A 23258-nucleotide genomic window follows, 5' to 3' on the forward strand; every position below is an offset into this window, starting at 1 on the left:
ACAGGTTGTGTGGACAGTTTTCTACATGTTATGTTTCTGGTCCATGGCACAAAAATTGTGTTTCATTCAGTAGTAGATAGATGGTCCAAAAGCAAAAATTATTCACGCAATATACCGAAATGTATCAAAATATTTTGTGATGTCATCAGATTTGCTTTAGTTGTACAATTACTTGGATCTGCTCTGAATCTTGTAGCTGATTTGTGCACCCTCCAAGCAACCAGTTGTCTTCACCTTAACTGACTGCACTTGCACCCCACTAGACACTTTTTAAGTAAAGGAGTTCTACATGGTTAACTCTCTGTAGCATTTTCTCCGTCTTGTATGTACACACTACTAACTGTAGTTAAAAGGATAATATCATTTGAACCTTCAGAAAACTCCATTATGACTGTACCTTCACAAATCTTACATACATTGTTATTACAATATTTCTTACTTTGATTGAGCAATTTTCCTCTTTTAAACTGTCAGCTGCTTTTTCAGTTGATTGATTTTGACATCAGCTGTCCCCTCTTTGTTAGACTCGTACAGGATTTCTGGCTTCTTGAATGCTCTTTGTAATGAAACTTGCTGCATTTGGTACCAATTAATTCCATACTTCTTTCTTGGGTAGAAGGAATACTGGCAGACATGGCAGATTCATCTGGCTTACCATCTTCTCTGTCACAACTTCTCTATTGTAAATGCTTTACTTGTGATTTTCTTTTACATAATATGTTGGATGGATATTTTGATGAAATGGAATGTAAATGAGGGACAGATCGTGCCTTTAGAAACCTTTTTTATCTTGGAAATTCATCTTGGTCACCATGGGTGATAAACAAGTTTGCTTTAGTGGGTTCCTCTGTGAAATATAAATGACACACAAAGCAATTCTGTATCAGATCTCTCTCTACTCTGGGAATTTCCATCACTTAAAAATTCTTCTTAATTTTTTGCAGTTCCAAAAAGATGTTGTTGCTTTCCCCATGGGCCGGCTGCGGTGGTCTCGCGGTTCTAGGCGCGCAGTCCGGAACCGTGCGACTGCTACGGTCGCAGGTTCGAATCCTGCCTCGGGCATGGATGTGTGTGATGTCCTTAGGTTAGTTAGGTTTAAGTAGTTCTAGGGGACTAATGACCACAGCAGTTGAGTCCCATAGTGCTCAGAGCCATTTTTTTTGCTTTCCCCATGTACACACTGGAACAAAACATGTGACCACTATATCTTTTTCTTCTCATTTAAATGTGAATAATTGTAAGGCCAAACACTTCTTCCTCCTCGCAGCTTTCACATACTTGACATTCAGGCGCAACAGTGTCAACAAAAATACAAAATTAGCACAGATAATGTCAACAGATGCCAGAATCTTGTCAACTTGAGTCTTTAGCAACAATGTTGCTAGTAATTTTTGGGAACACCACCTCTTCTGTGCTACCTGTGTTAATGTACAGTGAGTCATTGCATTTCCTGTCTTTTACTTGCTGTGGAAAATCCATAACTCAGTCTTACTGTGGACCAGAGAGGACTGAATTATCGAGCCATAAGAATCTTTGGCCACCTACCAAGTTGTGTAAATAATACTCCCTCCTATAATAATGTCTGAATGTGTAGCAGTATTATGTGTGTGTTGACATATTTTCTGCTGAGAAGGTGTACTAAAATTGTAATATCAACATTATGGTAAGGATTGACTCCTACTCACCATAAAGGTGGCACACTGAGTTGCAAACAGGCACATTGGCAAAATTGAGCTCTGAGCTTTCAGCCAAAGCCTTTTCCAGAAAGGAAAAGACACACATTCACACAAGGAAGTACAACTCGTGCCCACATGACTGCTATTTTGTGTTGCTTTGCCATTCTGGTCAGAGTGGTCAGAGATAGTGGTTTGTGTGCGTGTGCGCGCGTGTGTCTTCCTTTCTGAAGAAGGCTTTGCCCATAAGCTCAGATGTGTGTCTTTTTGTTGTGCCTTTCTGCAGCTGAACATGTCATCTTTGTAGTGAAGAGCAATCTATCATTTTCATAGTATTGTTGTTATTAAAATTGAAATGGACTCATCCCATAGCATAGTGAGATGTCACTGTTATGATCAGTGGAACATGAAACTAACTAAACTAAATCAAACCACCTCAGCCATTAATTTGTTGCACTTTGAGTGACAAAGAACACCACATTACTGCACACACCCAAAATGTGCACTGTTTTCACATAATGCTGTTTCAAAATCTGCATTTTATCTTTTTCAATCTGACGATAATGTGAAAGTAACCATAATACTCTGGTATAGATTTCTTCGACACTGCCACAACTCCCACCTGAACATTTGAAATAGCATGTGTAAATTTCCACTCAGCGGGTTGCAACTCATCAGAAACCTGTCAGTTTTCCTTTTTGACTTCATTTACAGCTCTCTGGAGCCTCACTGTTTCCATCAGCTGTTCACTATCAGTATCCCAGTTTCCCTGAATTTGCTTGTTAAGTTGTTCTCTCAGTGAATCTAATATAATTGATTTAAGTTCTAACTAAAATCGGAATCAGTAGCTTTTCTATCCTCATGTCTTCCCTCCTGTGCTCTAAATGATTATTTCTGTTTACACCCCCACCCCCTTCCTTTCAATATTTTCACAACTACAGCTTTCCTCCTCTGCTAGGCATTCTTGTTCTTGGAGTTCTTTCTCTGCCATTTGTTCTTGTTGTTTCTCTGCCACTTGCTGCATAACATACACTATGTGATCAAAAGTATCCAGTTTGTTGTTATTGTCGTCTTCAGTCCTGAGACTGGTTTGATGCAGCTCTCCATGCTACTCTATCCTATGCAAGCGTCTTCATCTCCCAGTACCTACTGCAGCCTACATCCTTCTGAATCTGCTTAGTATATTCCTCTCTTGGTCTCCCTCTATGATTTTTACCCTCCACACTGCCATCCAATACTAAATTGGTGATCCCTCGATGTCTCAGAACATGTCCTACCATCCGATCCCTTCTTCTAGTCAAGTTGTGCCACAAGCTCCTCTTCTCCCCAATTCTATTCAATACCTCCTCATTAGTTATGTGATCTACCCATCTAATCTTCAGCATTCTTCTGTAGCACCACATTTCGAAAGCTTCTATTCTCTTCTTGTCTAAACTATTTATCACCCATGTTTCCCTTCCATACATGGCTACACTCCATACAAATACATTCAGAAACGACTTCCTTACACTTAAATCTATACTCGATAAACAAATTTCTCTTCTTCAGAAACGCTTTCCTTGCCGTTGCAAGTCTACATTTTATATCCTCTCTACTTCGACCATACTCAGTTATTTTGCTCCCCAAATAGCAAAACTCCTTTACTACTTTAAGTGTCTCATTCCTAATCTAATTCCCTCAGCATCACCTGACTTAATTCGACTACATTCCATTATCCTCGTTTTGCTTTTGTTGATGTTCATCTTATATCATCCTTTCAAGACACTGCCCATTCGGCTCAACTGCTCTTCCAAGTCCCTTGCTGTCTCTGACAGAATTACAATGTCATTGGTGAACCTCAAAGTTTTCATTTCTTCTCCATGGATTTTAATACCTACTCCGAAATTTTCTTTTGTTTCCTTTATTGCTTGCTCAATATACAGATTGAATAGCATCGGGGATAGGATACAACCCTGTCTCACTCCCTTCCCAACCACTGCTTCCCTTTCATGCCCCTCAACTCTTATAACTGCCATCTGGTTTCTGTACAAATTATAAATAGCTTTTTGCTACATATAATTTACCCCTGCCACCTTTAGAATTTGAAAGAGAGTATTCCAATCAACATTGTCAAAAGCTTTCTCTAAGTCTACAAATGCTAGAAATGTAGGTTTGCCTTTCCTGAATCTATTTTCTTAGATAAGTCATAGGGTCAGTATTGCCTCATGTGTTCCAACATTTCTACAGAATCCAAACTGATCTTCCCCGAGGTCGGCTTTTATCAGTTTTTCCATTTGTTTGTAAAGAATTCTCATTAGTATTTTGCAGCTGTGACTTATTAAACTGATAGTTTGGTAACTTTCACATCTGTCGACACCTGCTTTCTTTGGAATTGGAATTATTATATTCTTCTTGAAGTCTGAAGGCATTTCATCTGTCTAATACATCTTGCTCACCAGATGGTAGAGTTTTGTCAGGACTGGCTCTCCCAAGGCTTTCAGTAGTTCTAATGGAATGTTGTCTACTCCGGGGGCCTTGTTTCGACTCGGGTCTTTCAGTGCTCTCTCAAACTCTTCACGCAGTATCGTATCTTCCATTTCATCTTTATCTACATACTCTTCCATTTCCATAATATTGTCCTCAAGTACATCGCCCTTGTATAGACCCTCTGTATACTCCTTCCACCTTTCTGCTTTCCCTTCTTTGCTTAGAACTGGTTTTCCATCTGAGCTCTTGATATTCATACACGTGGTTCTCTTCTCTCCAAAGGTCTCTTTAATTTTCCTGTAGGCAGTATCTATCTTACCCCTCGTGAGATAAGCCTCTACATCCTTACATTTGTCGTCTAGCCATCCCTGCTTAACCATTTTGCACTTCCTGCCGATCTCATTTTTGAGACGTTTATATTCCTTTTTGCCTGCTTCACTTACTGAATTTTTATATTTTCTCCTTTCATCAGTTTAATTTAATATTTCTTCTGTTACCCAAGGGTTTCTACTAGCCCTCGTCTTTTTTCCTATTTGATTCTCTGCTGCCTTTATTATTTCATACCTCAAAGCTACCCATTCTTCTTCTACTGTATTTCTTTCCCCCATTCCTGTCAATTGTTCCCTTATGCTCTCCCTGAAACTCTGTACAACCTCTGGTTCTTTCAGTTTATCCAGGTCCATCTCCTTAAATTCCCACCTTTTTGCAATTTCTTCAGTTTGAATCTACAGTTCATAACCAATAGATTGTGGTCAGAGTCCACATCTGCTCTTGGAAATGTCTTACAATTTAAAATTTGGTTCCTAAATCTCTGTCTTATCATTATATAAATATATCTGATACCTTCTAGTATCTCCAGGGTTCTTCCATGTATACAACCTTCTTTCATGATTCTTGAACCAAATATTAGCTATGATTAAGTTATGCTCTGCGCAAAATTCTACCAGGCGGCTTCCTCTTTCATTTCTTAGCCCCAATCCATATTTACCTACTATGTTTCCTTCTCTCCCTTTTCCTACTTTCGAATTCCAGTCAACCATGACTATTAAATTTTTGTCTCCCTTCACTACCTGAATAATTTCTTTTATCTCATCATACATTTCATCAATTTCTTCATCATCTGCAGAGCTAGTTGGCATATAAACTGCTGTAGTAGGTGTGGGCTTCGTGTCTATCTTGTCCACAATAATGCGTTCACCATGCTGTTTGTAGTAGCTTACCTGTACTCCTATTTTTTATTCATTATTAAACCTACTCCTGCATTACCTCTATTTGATTTTGTATTTATAACCCTGTATTCACCTGACCAAAAGTCTTGGTTCTCTTGCCACCGAACTTCACTAATTTCCACTATATCTAACTTTAACCTATCCATTTCCCTTTTTAAATTTTCTAACCTACCTGCCCGATTAAGGGATCTGACATTCCACGCTCCGATCCGTAGAACGCCAGTTTTCTTTCTCCTGATAACGACGTCCTCTTGAGTAGTCCCCGCCCCGAGATCCGAATGGGAGACTATTTTACTTCCAGTATCCCGACACCCCCGAAAACATATGTTTTTCATATTAGGTGCATTGTGCTGCCACCTACTGCCAGGTACTCCATATCAGCAACCTCAGTTGCCATTAGACATCGTGAGAGAGCGGAATGGGGCACTCCACGATTCTCAAGGACTTCGAGTGTGGTCAGGTGATTGGATTTCACTTGTGTCATACACCTTTACGTGAGATTTCCACACTCCTAAACATCCCTTGGTCCACTGTTTCCATTGTGACAGTGAAGTGGAAATGTGAAGGGACACATACAGTACAGGAGTGTACAGGCCGGTCTCATCTGTTGACTGACAGAGACAGCTGAAAGTTGAATAAGGTTGTAATGTGTAATAGGCAAACATCTATCCAGACCATCACACAGGAATTGCAAACTGCATCTGGACCCACTGCAAGTACTATGACAGTTAGGCAGGATGTGAGAAAACTTGGATTTCGTGGTCGAGTGGCTGCTCATAAGTCACGCATCATGTCGGTAAATGCCAAACGATGCCTCGCTTGGTTTAAGGAGTGTAAACATTGGATGATTGAACAGTGAAAAAACGTTGTGTGGAGTGATGAATCATGGTACATAATGTGGAGATCCAATGGCAGGGTGTGGGTAGGGCAGATGCCAGCTGAATGTCATCTGCTAGCATGTGTAGAGCCAACAGTAAAATTTGGAGGCGGTGGTGTTATGGTGTGGTCATGTTATTCGTGGAGGGGGCTTTCACCCTTCGTTGGTTTGCATGGCACTATCACAGCACAGGCCTACATTGATGTTTTAAGCACCTTCTTGGTTCCCAATGTTGAAGAGCAATTCAGGCATGGCAATTGCATCCTTCAACACCACTGAGCACTTGTTAATAATGCACGGCCTGTGGCAGAGTGGTTACACTACAATAACATCCTCATAATGAAGTGGCCTGCACAGAGTCCTGACCTGAATCCTGTGGAACATGTTTGGGGAATACCGACTTCGTGCTGGGCCTCACTAACTGACATCAGTAACTCTCGTCAGTGCAGCATTCCATGACGAATGGGCTGCCATTCCTTAAGAAACCTTCTAGCACGTGATTGAACATTTGTCTGTGAGAGTGGAAGCGATCATCAAGGCTAAGGGTGGGCCAACACCATATTGAATTCGAGCATTACTGATGGAGGGCACCACGAACTTGAAAGTCATTTTCAGCTAGGTGTCCAGATACTTTTGATCACATTGTGTACTTCAGTAGGCTGTTAATCTTTTCTACAATACTGATCACAAAAATAGGAAATACTTTCCAAGTTAAGTTTAATGTCACTACTTTCTGATTTCTGTCTGGGTAACTGAAAGCCAAACTTTAATGCCACCTTACACTAACGTAAATTAAACACAGACTGCCTACAGTTGTACTGCTGGTTACTCTATGGGTTATTTTTTTCACTGCCTGCTAAGCTTGCTACAATATTTACAGTTACTGAAAAACGTTTTTGGATAATGTCACACACACTGCAACTCAAAGCACAAGTCCCCAAGAGTATTGTAAATAATTGTTTTACTGGAAACTTAATTTTCTAGTTATTCTGTCTCGATATTGAGTGAGGGATGGGGTGGAAGGTGAAGTGAAATGGTAAGATGAACAGGATTTCTGGTCAGTATATGGTAATATCAACAGCTCTACTAAATGGTGTAACAGGACTAGAATTCATTATGAATAGGAAGATAGGGCAGAGAGTGAGTTACTGTGAAAAGTTCAGTAATATGGTTGCTCTCATCAGGCTTGACAACAAACCAATACCAAAAGCATTAGTCCAGCAGAATATGGAGAAAGTGTACGAGAATATTGAACTCGTGATTCAGTGTGTAATGGGAGACAATGATCTAATGAATTGGAATGCTGTGGTGGTGGAAGGAAGAGAAGACCAAGCAACAGGAGAATATAGACTTATTATTAGAAAGCAGCGAGAAGAAAGACAGAGTTTTTCAATAAATTTCAGCTAATAGTAGAGACGTAATCAAAAACCACATGCTGAGGAAACATATCTGTAAAAGGCAGACCCACAGAAAGATTCCAGATGAGTTCAATCATGGTCAGAAAGAATTCATGCCCTCAGATATTAGGCTATATGGCATACCCAGAAGCACGTATAGTATTGGTTCTGAATTCAGTACTGATGAAGAGCTGGCTTAAACTTAAGAGACTTGTCCAGAAGAATGAATGCAATGAAGTTGGGTACTGAGGAATAATTCAGTACGTTTGAATATCTCTGATACTATAGAACTGTGATAATGAATACTAAGTAGGTAGTTGAAGAGGAATTTGCACCTCTGAAAAGGGAAATCAAAGAAGTTGGCCAGACAAACATATGTATTCAGAATGTAACTGCAAAGAAACCTTTGATAATAGAAGAAATACTTCACCTGATGGGTGAACTTATTAAATGAAAGACAGAAGTATTGATATGTTCAGGGAAATTCAGGAATACAGAAATGTAAACCACTTACGAATGAAATAAGTAGAAAGTGCAGGGCAGCCAAGGCAAAATAACTATAGAAAAAATGCGAAGAAGTTGAAACAGATATGGTCATAAATAGGACTGATTCAGCTATAGGAAAGTCAAAGCAGGCTTTGGGTCAAATTAAAAAAACAAGGGTTTCAACATTAAGAGTGCTTTGGGAATTTGGTTGTTAAGTGTAGAGTTAGAGATGATAGGTGCCAAGTATACATTGCAGGCCTCAAAAGAGGGGGAGGATTTGTCTGGCGACATGACGAGGAACAAATGGGAGTCAAATGAAAAAAACTAGGGGATTCAGTATTACTGTTAAAGTTTAATAAAGCTTTAGAAGACATGACGAAATAAAGCAAGAGGGATTGATAACATTCATGTGGAAATTCTGAAATCATCAGTGGAGTGGCAAACTAATAACTATTGAAACTGGTGTGTAGAATCTATGAGACAGGAGATGTACCATCAAACTTTCACAGAAATATCGCCTACACAGTCCCAAAGATAGCAAGGGAAGTTAGTGTGAGAGCTATTGCACAGTCATCCAAACAGCTTATGCTTCCATCGTTGTTAATGGGAATAACATACAGACGACGGAAAAGAAAACTGAGGGTCTTTTAGATGACAATTAGCTTGGCTTCCAAAAAGGAAAAAGTACCAGAGAGGTATTTATAGCTCTGTACTTAATAATGTAAGCAAGACATAAGAAAAATCAAGACATCTTAATGGGATATGTTGGAGCAGAAAAAGTGACAATGTAAAATGGTGCCAAGTGTTTGAAATTCTCACAAAAGCAGGTGTAAGGTATAGGGAAAGACTGGTAAGTTCAATTTATATAAGAACCAGCCAGGAACAATGACAATGGAAGACCAGGAGCAAAATGCTCAGATTAAAAAAAGGTGTAAGGCAAGACAGCCTTCCACCCGTACTGTTCAGCTGTACATCGAAAAAGTGTTGACTACAATTAAAGCTTGGGCCAAGAGTGGGATTAAAATTCAGTGTGAAAGGATGTCAGTGATGAGATTTGATGATGATATTGCTATTCTCAGTGAAGGTGAAGAAGAAATACCAGATGTGAGGTATGAAATGAGCAGTGTAGTCAGTACAGAAACCAAAGGAAGATGAAAGGAAGGAGGAAATAAATGAGAACAGTGACAAACGTAACATCAGTATTGGTGACCATAATATGAACAAAGTTAAGGAATTCTGCAACCTCAGAAGCAAAATAAGACAGGATGGATGAACAAGGGCATGCATAAAAAAAGGATTTTCTCAGGAAAAGAGGGCATTCCTGGTCAAACGAAGTCCACTAATATTGAACATAGACCTAAATTTTGGGGAAGAAATTTCTGAATCATGGACAGTGGGAAAATCGGAGCAGAAGAGAACTGAAACTTATGAGTTGTGGTGCTAGAGAAGAAGGTTGAAAATTTGGTGGACTGATGGTACAAGGCCTGAGGAGGTTATCCGCAGAATCAATAGAGAGAGGAATGTGTGGAAAACACTGACAAGAGGAAGGGACAGGATGATAGGACACAAGTTGCTAGACCGAGGAATTACCTCCATAGTGTTGGAGCGATTTGCAGAGGGTAAAAAGTGTAGGGGAACACAGAGATTGGAATAATCCATAATATAACTGAGAATGTAGAGTGCAAGTACTACTGCGAGATAAAGAATATAACACGAGAGGTGTTTGTGGTAGGCTGCGTCATGACAGAAAAAAATAAAGAAATAACTGAACAGACTGATCTCTCCAAAAACTGTGTTCACTTCTTACGTTAACTGGCATATAATTTTTTAAAGTCTGGTACGCAAAGAATAAGAATAGCAACTTTATTAGAATTCATAAACATCAAAGACATTAAATTGCACATACCTTTGGAAAATTTCACTAACACACAATGCCCCTAAGCATGTCAAATCAGTTCATAATTGTTATGACAGGTGTGGGAGAGGGGGAGGAGGGGGGTGTAAGTTTTGCAAGACGTGTTATCACATTGATTCTTCACAAACCTTACAAATGAGAGATCCTGCCACATTGTCTGCATTGCCCACTCTCATTGTGAAGTGGCACTTGTTGTTTACAATGCTCCTCCCATAACACATACTCAGTTCTGGATTCTCTGTGACATAATTTTGTGGATATGCCATGTATGTCAGATATCGACATCACTGTCGTCCAGTAAGATAATGCAGTAATTGTCGCTTTCACAGCCAGTTACTCAAATACATACAGATATTCCTCCTGCAGTCCACATAGTTAAAAATGGAGACAAAGGCATTGGTGATTCAGATGCACATCAGTCAGCCAACAGAGTTTTTGGTAGATGCTAGCCAGGATTTGACAAAATCGCCAAAGGGATTTGACTATGTTGCTAAGTACAACTTGGAAGATGGCATTTCTTGCTGATGTCTATATTTAGTTGGACAGTGCAGGTCAGCAATGGTTGACAACAACAATGAAGAAACCAAGACCTGGAAAAAAATTCAGGCAGAAATGAAGAAAACATTTGACAACTACCAGCAGTAGGTCTGCATAGTGAAGAACAGAGATGGGTTACATGGTTACACGAGTGATTTGCAAGCTTCTTCTTCTTCTTCTTCTTCTTCTCCTCTCTCTCTCTCTCTCTCTCTCTCTCTCTCTCTCTCTCTCTCTCTCTCTCTCTCTCTCTCTCTCCTCTCTTCTTATCTGAGTATTCTACCAGCTGAAGTCTAGCACCTACTTTATCTGCAGCTGAGCGTATGTGATCATTCTATTTCATATCCCTACAAAGTGTTACAGTCGAGTATTTGTATGAGTTAACTATTCCAACTGTGGCTCATTGATAATATTGTTGTAGTATACTTTCTTGTGAAGTGCACAGTTTCACACATCTGAATGTTTAATGCAATTGACCAATCTTTTAACCACTTTTAAATCCAATCCATATCTGGTTGAATATTTGTGCAGCTTCATTCGGACTGTCCTTCATCTGTGAAAAGTTGAGATTACTGTTTTTATTGTCTGCAAGGTCATTATACACAATATGATCAGAAAGGGTACCAACACACTTCCCTGGGGCATACCTGAATTTACTCCTACATATTTTGATGAGATTCCATTTGAGGTAATATGCTCCATACCCCTAGTAAGAAATCCTCAGGCCAGTCACATTTTTTTCTTTATATCCCATATGATTGTACTTTTGATAATAAGTTTAGGCGTGGTACTGAGCCTAGAAATACTACGTGCCGGACTGCCTTGGTAGATGGCATTCTGGATACCATTTGAGAAAAATGTGAGTCGGATTTCACATGATTGATGTTTTTGGAATCCATGTTGGTATGGAGGAAGTTATTCTGTCAGATATACCTCTTACATTTCAGCTCAGAATGTGTTCTAGGATTCTAAAACTAAAAAGTGTCAAGAAAATAAGTAAACAGTCTCGTTGATCACTTCTGCTACCCTTCTTGTAGACGGGTGTGACCTGGACTTCATTTTAATTTTATCTCTACTCACACTAGAAAAATTAACACTCACCCTTTCTGCTTAACTGTGGTACATATAATTCTTAGTTATTAACTCTTTATCTTCTCAGTACAGTTATTTTGAGCAACTTTGACAATGGTTATAATGTGAAGCCAGGGCAGTTGGCATGGGTATTGCAAAGTGTTGCTCTTGTAAGTGGTTTCTATGGGAAGGCGACAAATAACACGTAGAGCCCTAGTACACACCTTGACACACTTCATCTGAGAACCTGTAATCAAGGCTTGACTTCCATGTAATTCGCAGAAGACAACACTCAGTGGTGTGACTGATGGAGAAGTACGATTTTAGTTAAGTGCTAGTCATTTCAGATGTGCTGTTCATCTTGCACTATGCTCTGCAGCCTACACACGAGATATGTCACCATCAGTCACACTGAAGAGTTCACGCAATGCCGTATAAGAATACAAATGAGTTACCTTATCACAGAAATTGCAGTTTTTGTTATACTGAATTGCCATTTCTATTGGGGAAATGCTATGTTCCGAGATAAGTTTCTTTGTAAATGAAGTTCTGGTGCACAAAATAGTTGCAGCTGAATGTTTACCAAGAATTTGATGAGATGTGATATTATTACAGAACACACCATGAACACTGGGCACTGTGTCAACATTATTGTAGAGCACTTGTGTTCTTTCACGACTAGTGTCTTCCCTTCCAAATATGAGTTTTCGAGCTGTAGCACAAGGCTGACAGGGCTTACTGGCCCTTGAATGTATGTTTCAGTTGATTTCCTGCCACAGTACTGGTCCTAACGAACACATTGTGAATGTCATCGATGGGCCATAAAATTAGGACTGTCCACCTCGTATTGTCAGTCCACAATCCGCAACCTATGAAAGTACTTTAATGAGCCAAGGCAGGGAGTATGTAAGTTCTTGATACTCAGTTCTGTAGTGCATGTAGTTGACTATATTTTGCATGGTTGACAACTATTAAGGATTGTCCATAACTGTGATGGATTTATCGTCTACAGAGTTACAGGAAGTTACTAAAAATTATGGGAATACACTTTTACAATTTGATGTTTTAAAAAACTGGAAAAGGTACGGTTTCCTTTTTGATAATTATATGGTACCAAAATGTTTTGTAGATTATAATAATCCCCTTCCTGTGTACACAGTAAACATGTCTATGAATGATTTTTACCCACAGCTTACCAAAGACACATTTACACTGAGTTCAAAACGTGTTCTGAAAAAGTGTTTGGAACGTTGTTTATGCCTAGTACTGGTACATTTTCAGCATGTTGTCAACACATTGGCAACACAAAACCAGTGTTCCACTGGTCTGTCACTGCAGATCAAAGGAACATTTGTCACACACTACGAAACACCAAAGTGCTCATGGAGCCTTCAGAGTGAGTCATAGTTATCAAAATATTAAAGAGAGCCAAGACTCCTTACAAAAAAATCTATGTTGCTTCACATTGATGTAGATGAAAAAAAATCTCTCTCATTTCCCAACATTGCAGCAGCAACAATAACTATGGCAGTGGGATTCATTATCTGACTTTGGAAAAATTTGTCATCGCAAGTTATATGACCTGCCGCTGTATGGAAGAGCAACTGTAGATTCCCCTATTACATTCTTTGGGGGATGTGTGAGTGACATTGTGGCTGAAGAAATTTTCTTTATTGAAAAGGATAATTCAGATTAATTTTAATATGAAAATAAAAGTAAATATATGATAAATTAAATATATCTTCTTTACTTAGGATCAGAAAAGTGTGAAATAAATTGTTTAAAGGCCTAAATCAGGCTTCTAATATTTAAAATTCTCCAGTGAGAGGGAGAGGAGGAGACTAACCTCCATATTTCCATATTTGTCTTGTGATTACTGACAACCTCTTCCAAGGTTGGCAGCAATGACTTTGTGGCAGCATCTGATTCATGGTTGGCGTGCTCAGAGTCCTTGTTGTGCAAGAATATTTATTCAACAAATTGTTGAGTGGTACGCAGCCTTGCTAAATATTGATGTCTCAGAGAAAATTTCAAGAAGTTATAAAGCTGAAGTAGTACTCCATTAACTTTATCTGATGTACTGAATTAAAGTTACTAGCAGTGTGTGTACCAGAGATTAGGAAGCCAAATGTTTGACACCATTGTGTACTATCATTAGCAGTCAAGTAGAAGTGGTTGTTGGAGTGGGAAGGGGGTCAGAATCATGTATGTGTAATTCCTTGCTGTTGCAAGGTGTCTAACAGTATGCTTTGAGCACCAAGTATTAAATATGCAGTTTAAATAATTTGAGTTTGGGCAAAGGAGGGAGGGGTGGTAAGTTGGGAACTTTGTTGTGTAGAAAATGCATTGCAGCACAGCTGGTGTATTCCATTGGGCAATTGAGTAGCAATATCATTTTGATACAATGGACTGAGCAGTGTCAGATTAAAAGTCATGCATGCTGCAGTAAACTACATGTTGTGTGTTTTGTTTACATCTTTATTAGTGTTGATCACATGCTGCATTTTAACATATTTGTGCAGGTGGTCTTGCGTGGAGCTCTTCCGCCCATTACTCGAAGCAGACACACACAACTGTCAGCTGAGCCAGGCATTGGCAGCCCACCTAATCCAGCAGATGCCACGCTTTACCCCCTATGTGAAGCTGCAACTACTGCTCCATGTTTTCTTACCTGCATTTGTAAACATTAAGCAACGTTACCTCGAGCATCACATGGAGGCTGACAAGTGAGTATTACAAGCACACTGCATTAGTTTAGTGGAGGATCTGTCAGTTTTCTGGTTGTTGTTTATTGTAGTGTTGGAGTCGTCATAAATCTTGGGGACTGCCTACAGAGATAATACAACACTGCTTTTTCATCTGTGATCATGGACATGATGATCACCATCACCATCATCTTACACCACCAGCACAACAGTAAAACCAGCAACATCGAAGCCACATTGGTCTCACAGTATTCGCAAATTAATCCTGGAAAAGAATAATTCTTTGATGCTTTGGCATAAACTCTTTATTTTTATAAATGAAAGTGGAGAATTGACTCACATTGTGTTAAGTTGGCAAGGGTCTGTGTGAAAAATTAAAACTGTATCCCAAAATATCGTGATAGTGTGAAGTCTGTGGACTTTGTGAGATATGAAAATGGTATGCTACTGTATTTTTACAATATTTCAAATGGGTTAAATCCACAGTAACTAAAGTTTGAAGAACACAAATACTTGAAACTTAATTGTGACACATTCTGTAGAGCAGTACCTCCTCATCTCAAACATGTTTCTCTGCAATAGGATGTGTTATAATTGACAGTGAGCACAGAGTCCAGTTTGTTTCTCAGGATGAATGGTCTGCAGGAATGGACATATACAAATAAGTTACTGACACATTTGGTACCAATTGATTTACCAGTTAATAATGCGTCAAGTTAAAAGAGGCACATGAAAGAAACAAAGTCATTTGTTTCAGTAGTGTATATGAGATATTATTATAATTTAAAACAAAGTTCTGTTCATCATGGTTAAAGGTCACAGTATGTAGTTAAATTGCAGATGTTCCGTTTTAAGCCTCAGTCCAGAATCTTCTGTTTCACTATCATTTGTTCTGTTTGAAGTCCCATTTTGAGTGGACAAAACCAAAGCTACAAGGGATGGTCAAAAAGTTCCTGTTCAAAGGACATACAGTCCAGAACTGATAAACCAATCAGGCAAAACTGTCATGAGCATTGAGACCATCATCCCACGGATGCACTGATGAGATATCCATTTGGTAAAACATGTGTCCTGTTGCATGAAGAAGTAAGTAACTGCGTGCTGCACACTGTCATCCAACAGGAATCATTGACCCTTCAAGGCCTCTTTTAAGGAACCAAAGGCATGATAATCCCAGAGGGAGAGATGAGGACTATATGGTGACTGCTGAAGTGTGTCTCACTTGAGTTGGCATAGCTTCTGCGTTACAGTATTTGCAATATGATGACATGCGATACCATGAAGCAGCAGCACCCTTTGTTGCACTATTCCACAATGGCGGTTTTCAACAGACATACTGCTCTGCAGAGATTTCCTTTCGCTGATGTATGTCTCTAGTGTTTATCCTCTAGCAGACAAGAAAAGAATAACAGCATGTTGGCTGTGTTTGGGCGGTTTGCTTACAAAGTCACCATACTTCACATTTCTACATTTACCACATGCATGTGGTAAGATACGAATGCGACACTAATCCCTTGCTATATGTTGGTACTTATATACCTGCATTGGAATTGTGTTACATAGCATAAATGTTGCGGCAATGCTCTCAAGTGGAAACGTTTTGATCACCCTTATATCTCTGGAATTTTTCAGCTTAATGAAGGAGATATCATAAGTTTCCTTCGAAGAAAAAGAAGAGGGAAAATAAGCTAATGAATGAATCAGAGATGGCTGCAATTTGCCTATCACGTCTTTGCATGTGTGTTTGTCCCACTTCATCCAATTATGTTGACTGTCTGGTGTTGAACAAGCTCAAATATTGTCATATTGGAAAGCTTGTTGGTAACTGATTTTCATCCTGTTTACCTAAGAGGGTGTAGAGTGTAACATTAAAAACCCCAGGAAGTATACGCAACAAAACAGTGTCTTCAGAATGGGGAATCAACATGACAGTTGTACCACAGAAATCAATATTGCGTCCTCTCTTATTCTCCAACCATAGAGTGAGGACACCATGAACTCAATGTCCACTGAATGTACACTGACTTTACAGGACTGGCTGCACTGGCTATATTATGATGCAGATGAATACACCAATCCATGTGATTGGCTACCACTGGCCAGGATGATATGCTGCTTGATCATTGGCCTTCCATGTAATGAGATGTCATATTACAGATGACTGACATCTATACAAAGTGTGTCAGTCTATTTCTGTCGCCTGTTGTGCTCTCTTGGGGTGGCTGCTGATGTCAGCCTTGCCGAACTGTGACACCTGCTGATTATGCAATGAATGACAACACACTATTCAAAGAGATGTCATCTCACAGGCACCAGAGGGCCTAACACAAGCAGAAATAGCTCTCTTTGCGGATGATACAAGTGTTACTATCAAGCCTAACACAGAAAACCCAGCACTTGAAAATAATATATATAGACAGGCACATGAACAAAACACACAAACACACACACAGAATTACTAGCTTTCGCAACCGATGGTTGCTTCTTCAGGAAGGAGAGGGAAAGACGAAAGGATGTGGGTTTTAAGGGAGAGGGTAAGGAGTCATTCCAATCCCGGGAGCGGAAAGACTTCCCTTAGGGGAAAAAAAAAGGACAGGTGTACACTCGCGCGCGCACACACACACATATCCATCCGCACATACACAGACACAAGCAGACATATTTAAAGGCAAAGAGTAAGGGCAGAGATGTCAGTCGAGGTGGAAGTACAGAGGCAAAGAAGTTGTTGAAAGACAGGTGAGGTATGAGCGGCGGCAACTTGAAATTAGCGGAGGTTGAGGCCTGGCGGATATCGAGAAGAGAGGATATACTGAAGGGCGAGTTCCCATCTCCGGAGTTCGGATAGGTTGGTGTTGGTGGGAAGTATCCAGATAACTCGGACGGTGTAACACTGTGCCAAGATGTGCTGACCGTGCATCAAGGCATGTTTAGCCACAGGGTGATCCTCATTACCAACAAACACTGTCTGCCTGTGTCCATTCATGCGAATGGACAGTTTGTTGCTGGTCATTCCCACATAGAAAGCGTCACAGTGCAGGCAGGTCAGTTGGTAAATCACGTGGGTGCTTTCATATGTTGCTCTGCCTTTGATCGTGTACACCTTCCGGGTTACAGGACTGGAGTAGGTGGTGTTGGGAGGGTGCATAGGACAGGTTTTACACCGGGGGCGGTTGCAAGGGTAGGAGCCAGAGGGTAGGGAAGGTGGTTTGGGGATTTCATAGGGATGAACCAAGAGGTTACGAAGGTTAGGTGGTCGGCGGAAAGACACTCTTGGTGGATTGGGGAGGATTTCATGAAGGATGGATCTCATTTCGGGGCAGGATTTATGGGTGGCAGCTGTCATAATGGAGGTACTGTTGCTTGTTGGTGGGTTTGATGTGGACGGATGTGTGTCTTTGCCTTTAAATATGTCTGCTTGTGTCTGTGTATGTGCGGATGGATATGTGTGTGTGTGTGCGAGTGTACATCTGTCCTTTTTTTCCCCTAAGGGAAGTTTTTCCGCTCCCGGGATTGGAATGACTCCTTACCCTCTCCCTTAAAACCCACATAAAATTAATAACTGTTTCTCTGCAAATGGACTGACTCTGAATGAAGATAAGAAACAGTACCTTCAATTCATTACTGCACAAGGCTCAATCACTCCAGTAGAAATAATTCCCTAGAATAAATCCATAAACGAAACTGAATGTTCAGGATACATGGGTGTTTATTTTGATAAAGACCTACACAGAAGGTGGAATTTTACAGTTGTTAAACGTATAAGCTCGGCAGTGCATACCTTTTGAGTAGTATCAGATTTTGGAGATAAAAGTGCCAAAACATTGACCACTTTTCCCGTTTTCATTCACTAATGTCTTGTATCTACCCCCATGAACCATGGACCTTGCCGTTGGTGGGGAGGCTTGCGTGCCTCAGTGATACAGATGGCCGTACCATAGGTGCAACCACAACGGAGGGGTATCTGTTGAGAGGCCAGACAAACGTGTGGTTCCTGAAGAGAGGCAGCAGCCTTTTCAGTAGTTGCAGGGGCAACAGTCTGGATGATTGACTGACGTGGCCTTGCAACACTAACCAAAACGGCCTTGCTGTGCTGGTACTGCAAACGGCTGAAAGCAAGGGGAAACTACAGCCGTAATTTTTCCTGAGGGCATGCAGCTGTACTGTATGGTTAAATGATGATGGCGTCCTCTTGGGTAAAATATTCCGGAGGTAAAATAGTCCCCCATTCGGATCTCCGAGCGGGGACTACTCAAGAGGACGTCGTTATCAAGAGAAAGAAAACTGGCGTGGAATGTCAGAACCCTTAATCGGGCAGGTAAGTTAGAAAATTTAAAAAGGGAAATGGATAGGTTGAAGTTAGATATAGTGGGACTTAGTGAAGTTCGGTGGCAGGAGGATCAAGACTTTTGATCAGGTGAATACTGGGTTATAAATACAAAATCAAATAGGGGTAATGCAGGAGTAGGTTTAATAATGAATAAAAGAAATAGGAGTGCGGGTAAGCTACTACCAAGAGCATAGTGAATGCATTATTGTGGACAAGATAGATACGAAGCCCATGCCTACTACAGTAGTACACGTTTATATGCCAACTAGCTCTGCAGATGATGAAGAAATTGATGAGATGTATGATGAGATAAAAGAAATTATTCAAGTAGTGGAGGGAGACAAAAATTTAATAGTCATGGGTGTCTGGAATTCGAGAGTAGGAAAAGGAAGAGAAGGAAACACAGTGGGTGAATATGGATTGGGGGACAGAAATGAAAGAGGAAGCCGTCTGTTGGAATTTTGCGCAGAGCATAACTTAATCATAGCTAACACTTGGTTTGAGAATCATGAAAGAAGGTTGTATAGATGGAAGAGGCCTGGAGATGCTAGAAGGTTTCAGATAGATTATATAATGGTAAGACAAAGATTTAGGAACCAGGTTTTAAATTGTAAGACATTTACAGGGGCAAATGTAGACTCTGACCACAATCTATTGGTTATGAACTGTAGATTAAAACTGAAGAAACTACAAAAAGGTGGGAATTTAAGGAGATGGGACCTGGATAAACTGAAAGAACCAGAGGTTGTACAGAGTTTCAGGGTGAGCATAAGGGAACAATTGACAGGAATGGGGGAAAGAAATACAGTAGAAGAGGAATGGGTAGCTTTGAGGGATGAAATAGTAAAGGCAGCGGAGGATCAATAGGTAAAAAGACAAGGGCTGGTAGAAACCGTTGGGTAACTGAAGAAATATTGAATTTAGTTGATGAAAGGAGAAAAAATATAAAAATGCAGTAAATGAAGCAGGCAAAAAGGAATACAAATGTCTCAAAAATGAGATCAACAGAAAGTGCAAAATGGCTAAGTAGGCATGACTAGAGGACGAATGTAAGGATGTAGAGGCTTATCTCACTAGGGATAAGATAGATACTGTCTACAGGAAAATTAAAGAGACCTTTGGAGAACGGAGAACCACTTGCATGAATATCAAGAGCTTTGATGGAAACCCAGTTCTAAGCAAAGAAGGGAAAGCAGAAAGGTGGAAGGAGTATATAGAGGGTCCGTACAAGGGCGATGTACTTGAGGACAATATTATGGAAATTGAAGAGGATGTAGGTGTAGATGAAGATGAAATGGGAGATACGATACTGCGTGAAGAGTTTGACAGAGCACTGAAAGACCTAAGCCGAAACAAGGCCATGGGAATTAGAACTACTGACAGCCTTGGGAGAGCTAGTCCTGACAAAACTCTACCATCTGGTGAGCAAAATGTGTGAGACAGGTGAAACACCCTCAGACTTCAAGAAGAATATAATAATTTCAGTCACAAAGAAAACAGGTGTCGACAGATGTGAAAATTACCGTACAATCAGTTTAATAAACCACAGCTGCAAACTACTAACACCAATTTTTTACAGGCGAATGGAAAACCTAGTAGAAGCCAACCTCGGGGAAGATCAGTTTGGATTCTGTAGAAATACTGGAACACGTGAGGCAATACTGACTTTACGACTTATCTTAGAAGAAAGATTAAGGAAAGGCAAACCTACGTTTCTAGCATTTGTAGACTTAGAGAAAGCTTTTGACAATGTTGATTGGAATACTCTCTTTCAAAATCTGAAGGCAGCAGGGGTAAAGTACAGGGAGTGAAAGGCTATTTACAATTTGGACAGAAAGCAGATGGCAGTTATAAGAGTCGAGGGGTATGAAAGGGAAGCAGTGGTTGGGAAGGGAGTGAGACAGGGTTGTATCCTATCCCCGATGCTATTCAATCTGTATATTGAGCAAGCAATAAAGGAAACAAAAGAAAATTTCAGAGTAGGTATTAAAATCCATGGAGAAGAAATGAAAACTTTGAGGTTCACCGATGACATTGTAATTCTGTCAGAGACAGCAAAGGACGTGGAAGAGCAGCTGAACGGAATGGACAGTGTCTTGAAAGGAGGATACAAGATGAACGTCAACAAAAGCAAAATGAGGATAATGTAATGTAGTTGAATTAAATTGGGTGATGCTGAGGGAATTAGATTAGGAAATGAGACACTTAAAGTAGTAAAGGAGTTTTGCTATTTAGTGAGCAAAATAACTGATGATGGTCGAAGTAGAGAGGATATAAAATGTAGACTGGGAATGGCAAGGAAAGCATGTCTGAAGAAGAGAAATTTGTTAACATCGAGTATAGATTTAAGTGTCAGGAAGTCGTTTCTGAAAGTATTTGTATGGAGTGTAGCCACGTATGGAAGTGAAACATGGACGATAAATAATTTGGACAGGCAGAGCATAGAAGCTTCCGAAATGTGGTGCTACAGAGGATTGCTGAAGATTAGATGGGTAGATCACAAAACTAATGTCGAGGTATTGATTGAATTGGGGAGAAGAGAAATTTGTGGCACAACTTGACTGGAAGAAGGGATCGGTTGGTAGGACATGTTCTGAGACATCGAGGGATCACCAATTTAGTATTGGAGAGCAGCGTGGAGGGTAAAAATCGTAGTGGAAGACCAAGAGATGAATACACTAAGCAGATTCAGAAGGATGTAGGCTGCAGTAGGTACTGGGAGATGACGAAGCTTGCACACGATAGAGTAGCATGGAGAGCTGCATCAAACCAGTCTCAGGACTGAAGACCACAACAAAAACAACAACAACAACAACGTCTTGTAGTGTCTTGTAGTGTCTTGTAGTGTTATCTTATTGGGTATCTCATTACTGAGGGAAAAAAATGTTTCTCTTGTCCACTCTAAAAGCTCTTGTTGGACATATTGGCAGCAGCTTCACAATATGTTTACTCTATTATGAAGTTTGTTGTCAATCATTAGTCAAAGATCGAAAACAACAGTAACATTTGTAAATATAATTTTCGAAGAGGAAGAGACTTATTGCATCCGTAACTCAACTGTAGGGAGGCACACACAGGAGTGAGGTATTCAGTTATAGCCAGTGAAGTATTAGCTTAAGTCAGTCATGTAAATGGTCAGCAGGTTGCCATATTTTTCATGAAGAAAATGTGCTGTAACAGTATGACTGACTCATTGCACATCATACTAAAAGGTCACAATTATGATTGATGAAACAGCAGTGGTTATTTGGACTCTAGATACCAATGAATACAAACTATGCAAAGCTGCACCAGAGCCTTGGTGAAGCAGAAATGTTGCAAAAGTCAACACACTTTATGTCCAAATGCTGTCACAATTCCTTCAGTGTTTGAAGCAATCCACAAAGAGGTATGACAACTCTATCTGAGCGTCACTGGATACGGATGCAGATGTGGATGGGCGTGTGGGCAGCACACTGCTCTCCCAGTCATTGTTAGTTTTTGTGACTATAGCCACTACTTATTAATAAGTAGCTCCTCAATTGGTCCTGCAAGGCCTGAGTGCACACTACTTACCAACAGCACTCAGCAGACTCGGACAGCCACCTATCCAAGCGCGAGGCGAGCCTGACTGCTTAACTTCGACGATTTGATGGGAACTGGTATTATTACTGCAGCAAGGCTGTTGTCCTAGGGGTATGAAAGACCATCCATTAATTGTTGTCCGTGGAAATGACAATATAACGATCTCATGTGATATTGTGTAATTCACATTGCACAAAGTCTTGGAAATAAGAATACTGTTTTTAACCAATGTTGGAATTGTTTTATTTCATCTGTAAAAACTCGCAAAAAAAGCATTTGAAAACAATATTTGTGACAACTTAATTGCAGCCCAAGAACTTTTACCTTGAATCAATATTTCAGTAATCAGTTCTTGCACACCATGGTTAAGGTAGCAGCTGGATTTTGATTGAGCTGAGTGAGATGATGTGAAGTGAGAGGTGTGGGTAGAGAGGTGTGTGTGTGGGGGGGGGGGGGGGGATGGTTAAGGGTGAGGGGAGATGGCACCAGACTCATGTTCAGGACGACAGTGGTTCAAATTGCCTGTCACTTGTCGAGATGTAGGTTTTCCAAGATTTGTGTAAACTGCTTAACACGAATTCCGAAATGCTCCCTTTGAAAGGGTGTGGCTTGTTTTCTTCCTCAGTCTGAATTTGTGCTCCATCTCTAATAACCTATTCATTGACAGGATGTTGCCCTAATTTTCTTTCTTTTCAGTTCTGGTTGAAGAGCACTCAGAAACCAAAGTTATGTTAGTCTGGAAACATTAAATTTCAGTGAATTAAGATTGTCAGCTTGTACCAAATAGTTGACATAATAACAGGCAAGTTATGGTGCCCAGAGGGTATATAAAAAGGTAAGTGAACTGTCAACACACTGTTCAAGATTTTCACATAAAGGCTGACAATTCCTACATGAAAGCACCAGCTCTTGGCAGTCAAACTGTACAGACGGCAGTGCAGATTACTGTCTCGTTTTCCCTCCTCCCTTCTCCCTCCTCTTTGGTCACCTGGACCTCAACAGAGAAGACTCTGC

The 23258-nt window shown here is 40.2% G+C and overlaps 1 protein-coding gene across 4 annotated transcripts in view; it reads left to right on the top strand.

The window, feature by feature from the left end:
- LOC126278092 (lysosomal-trafficking regulator) overlaps positions 1–23258 on the top strand; it is a 543055-nt gene that overhangs the window by 116199 nt on the left and 403598 nt on the right. For all 4 annotated transcript variants that reach the window (XM_049977936.1, XM_049977935.1, XM_049977937.1 and 1 more), the window contains exon 12: positions 14171–14374. In XM_049977936.1, coding sequence (XP_049833893.1) covers positions 14171–14374 — 204 coding nt within the window. The remainder of the gene's footprint in view (positions 1–14170; positions 14375–23258) is intronic.

This window comes from Schistocerca gregaria, chromosome 6 (genome assembly GCF_023897955.1).
Source record: "Schistocerca gregaria isolate iqSchGreg1 chromosome 6, iqSchGreg1.2, whole genome shotgun sequence".
Lineage (NCBI taxonomy): Eukaryota > Metazoa > Arthropoda > Insecta > Orthoptera > Acrididae > Schistocerca > Schistocerca gregaria.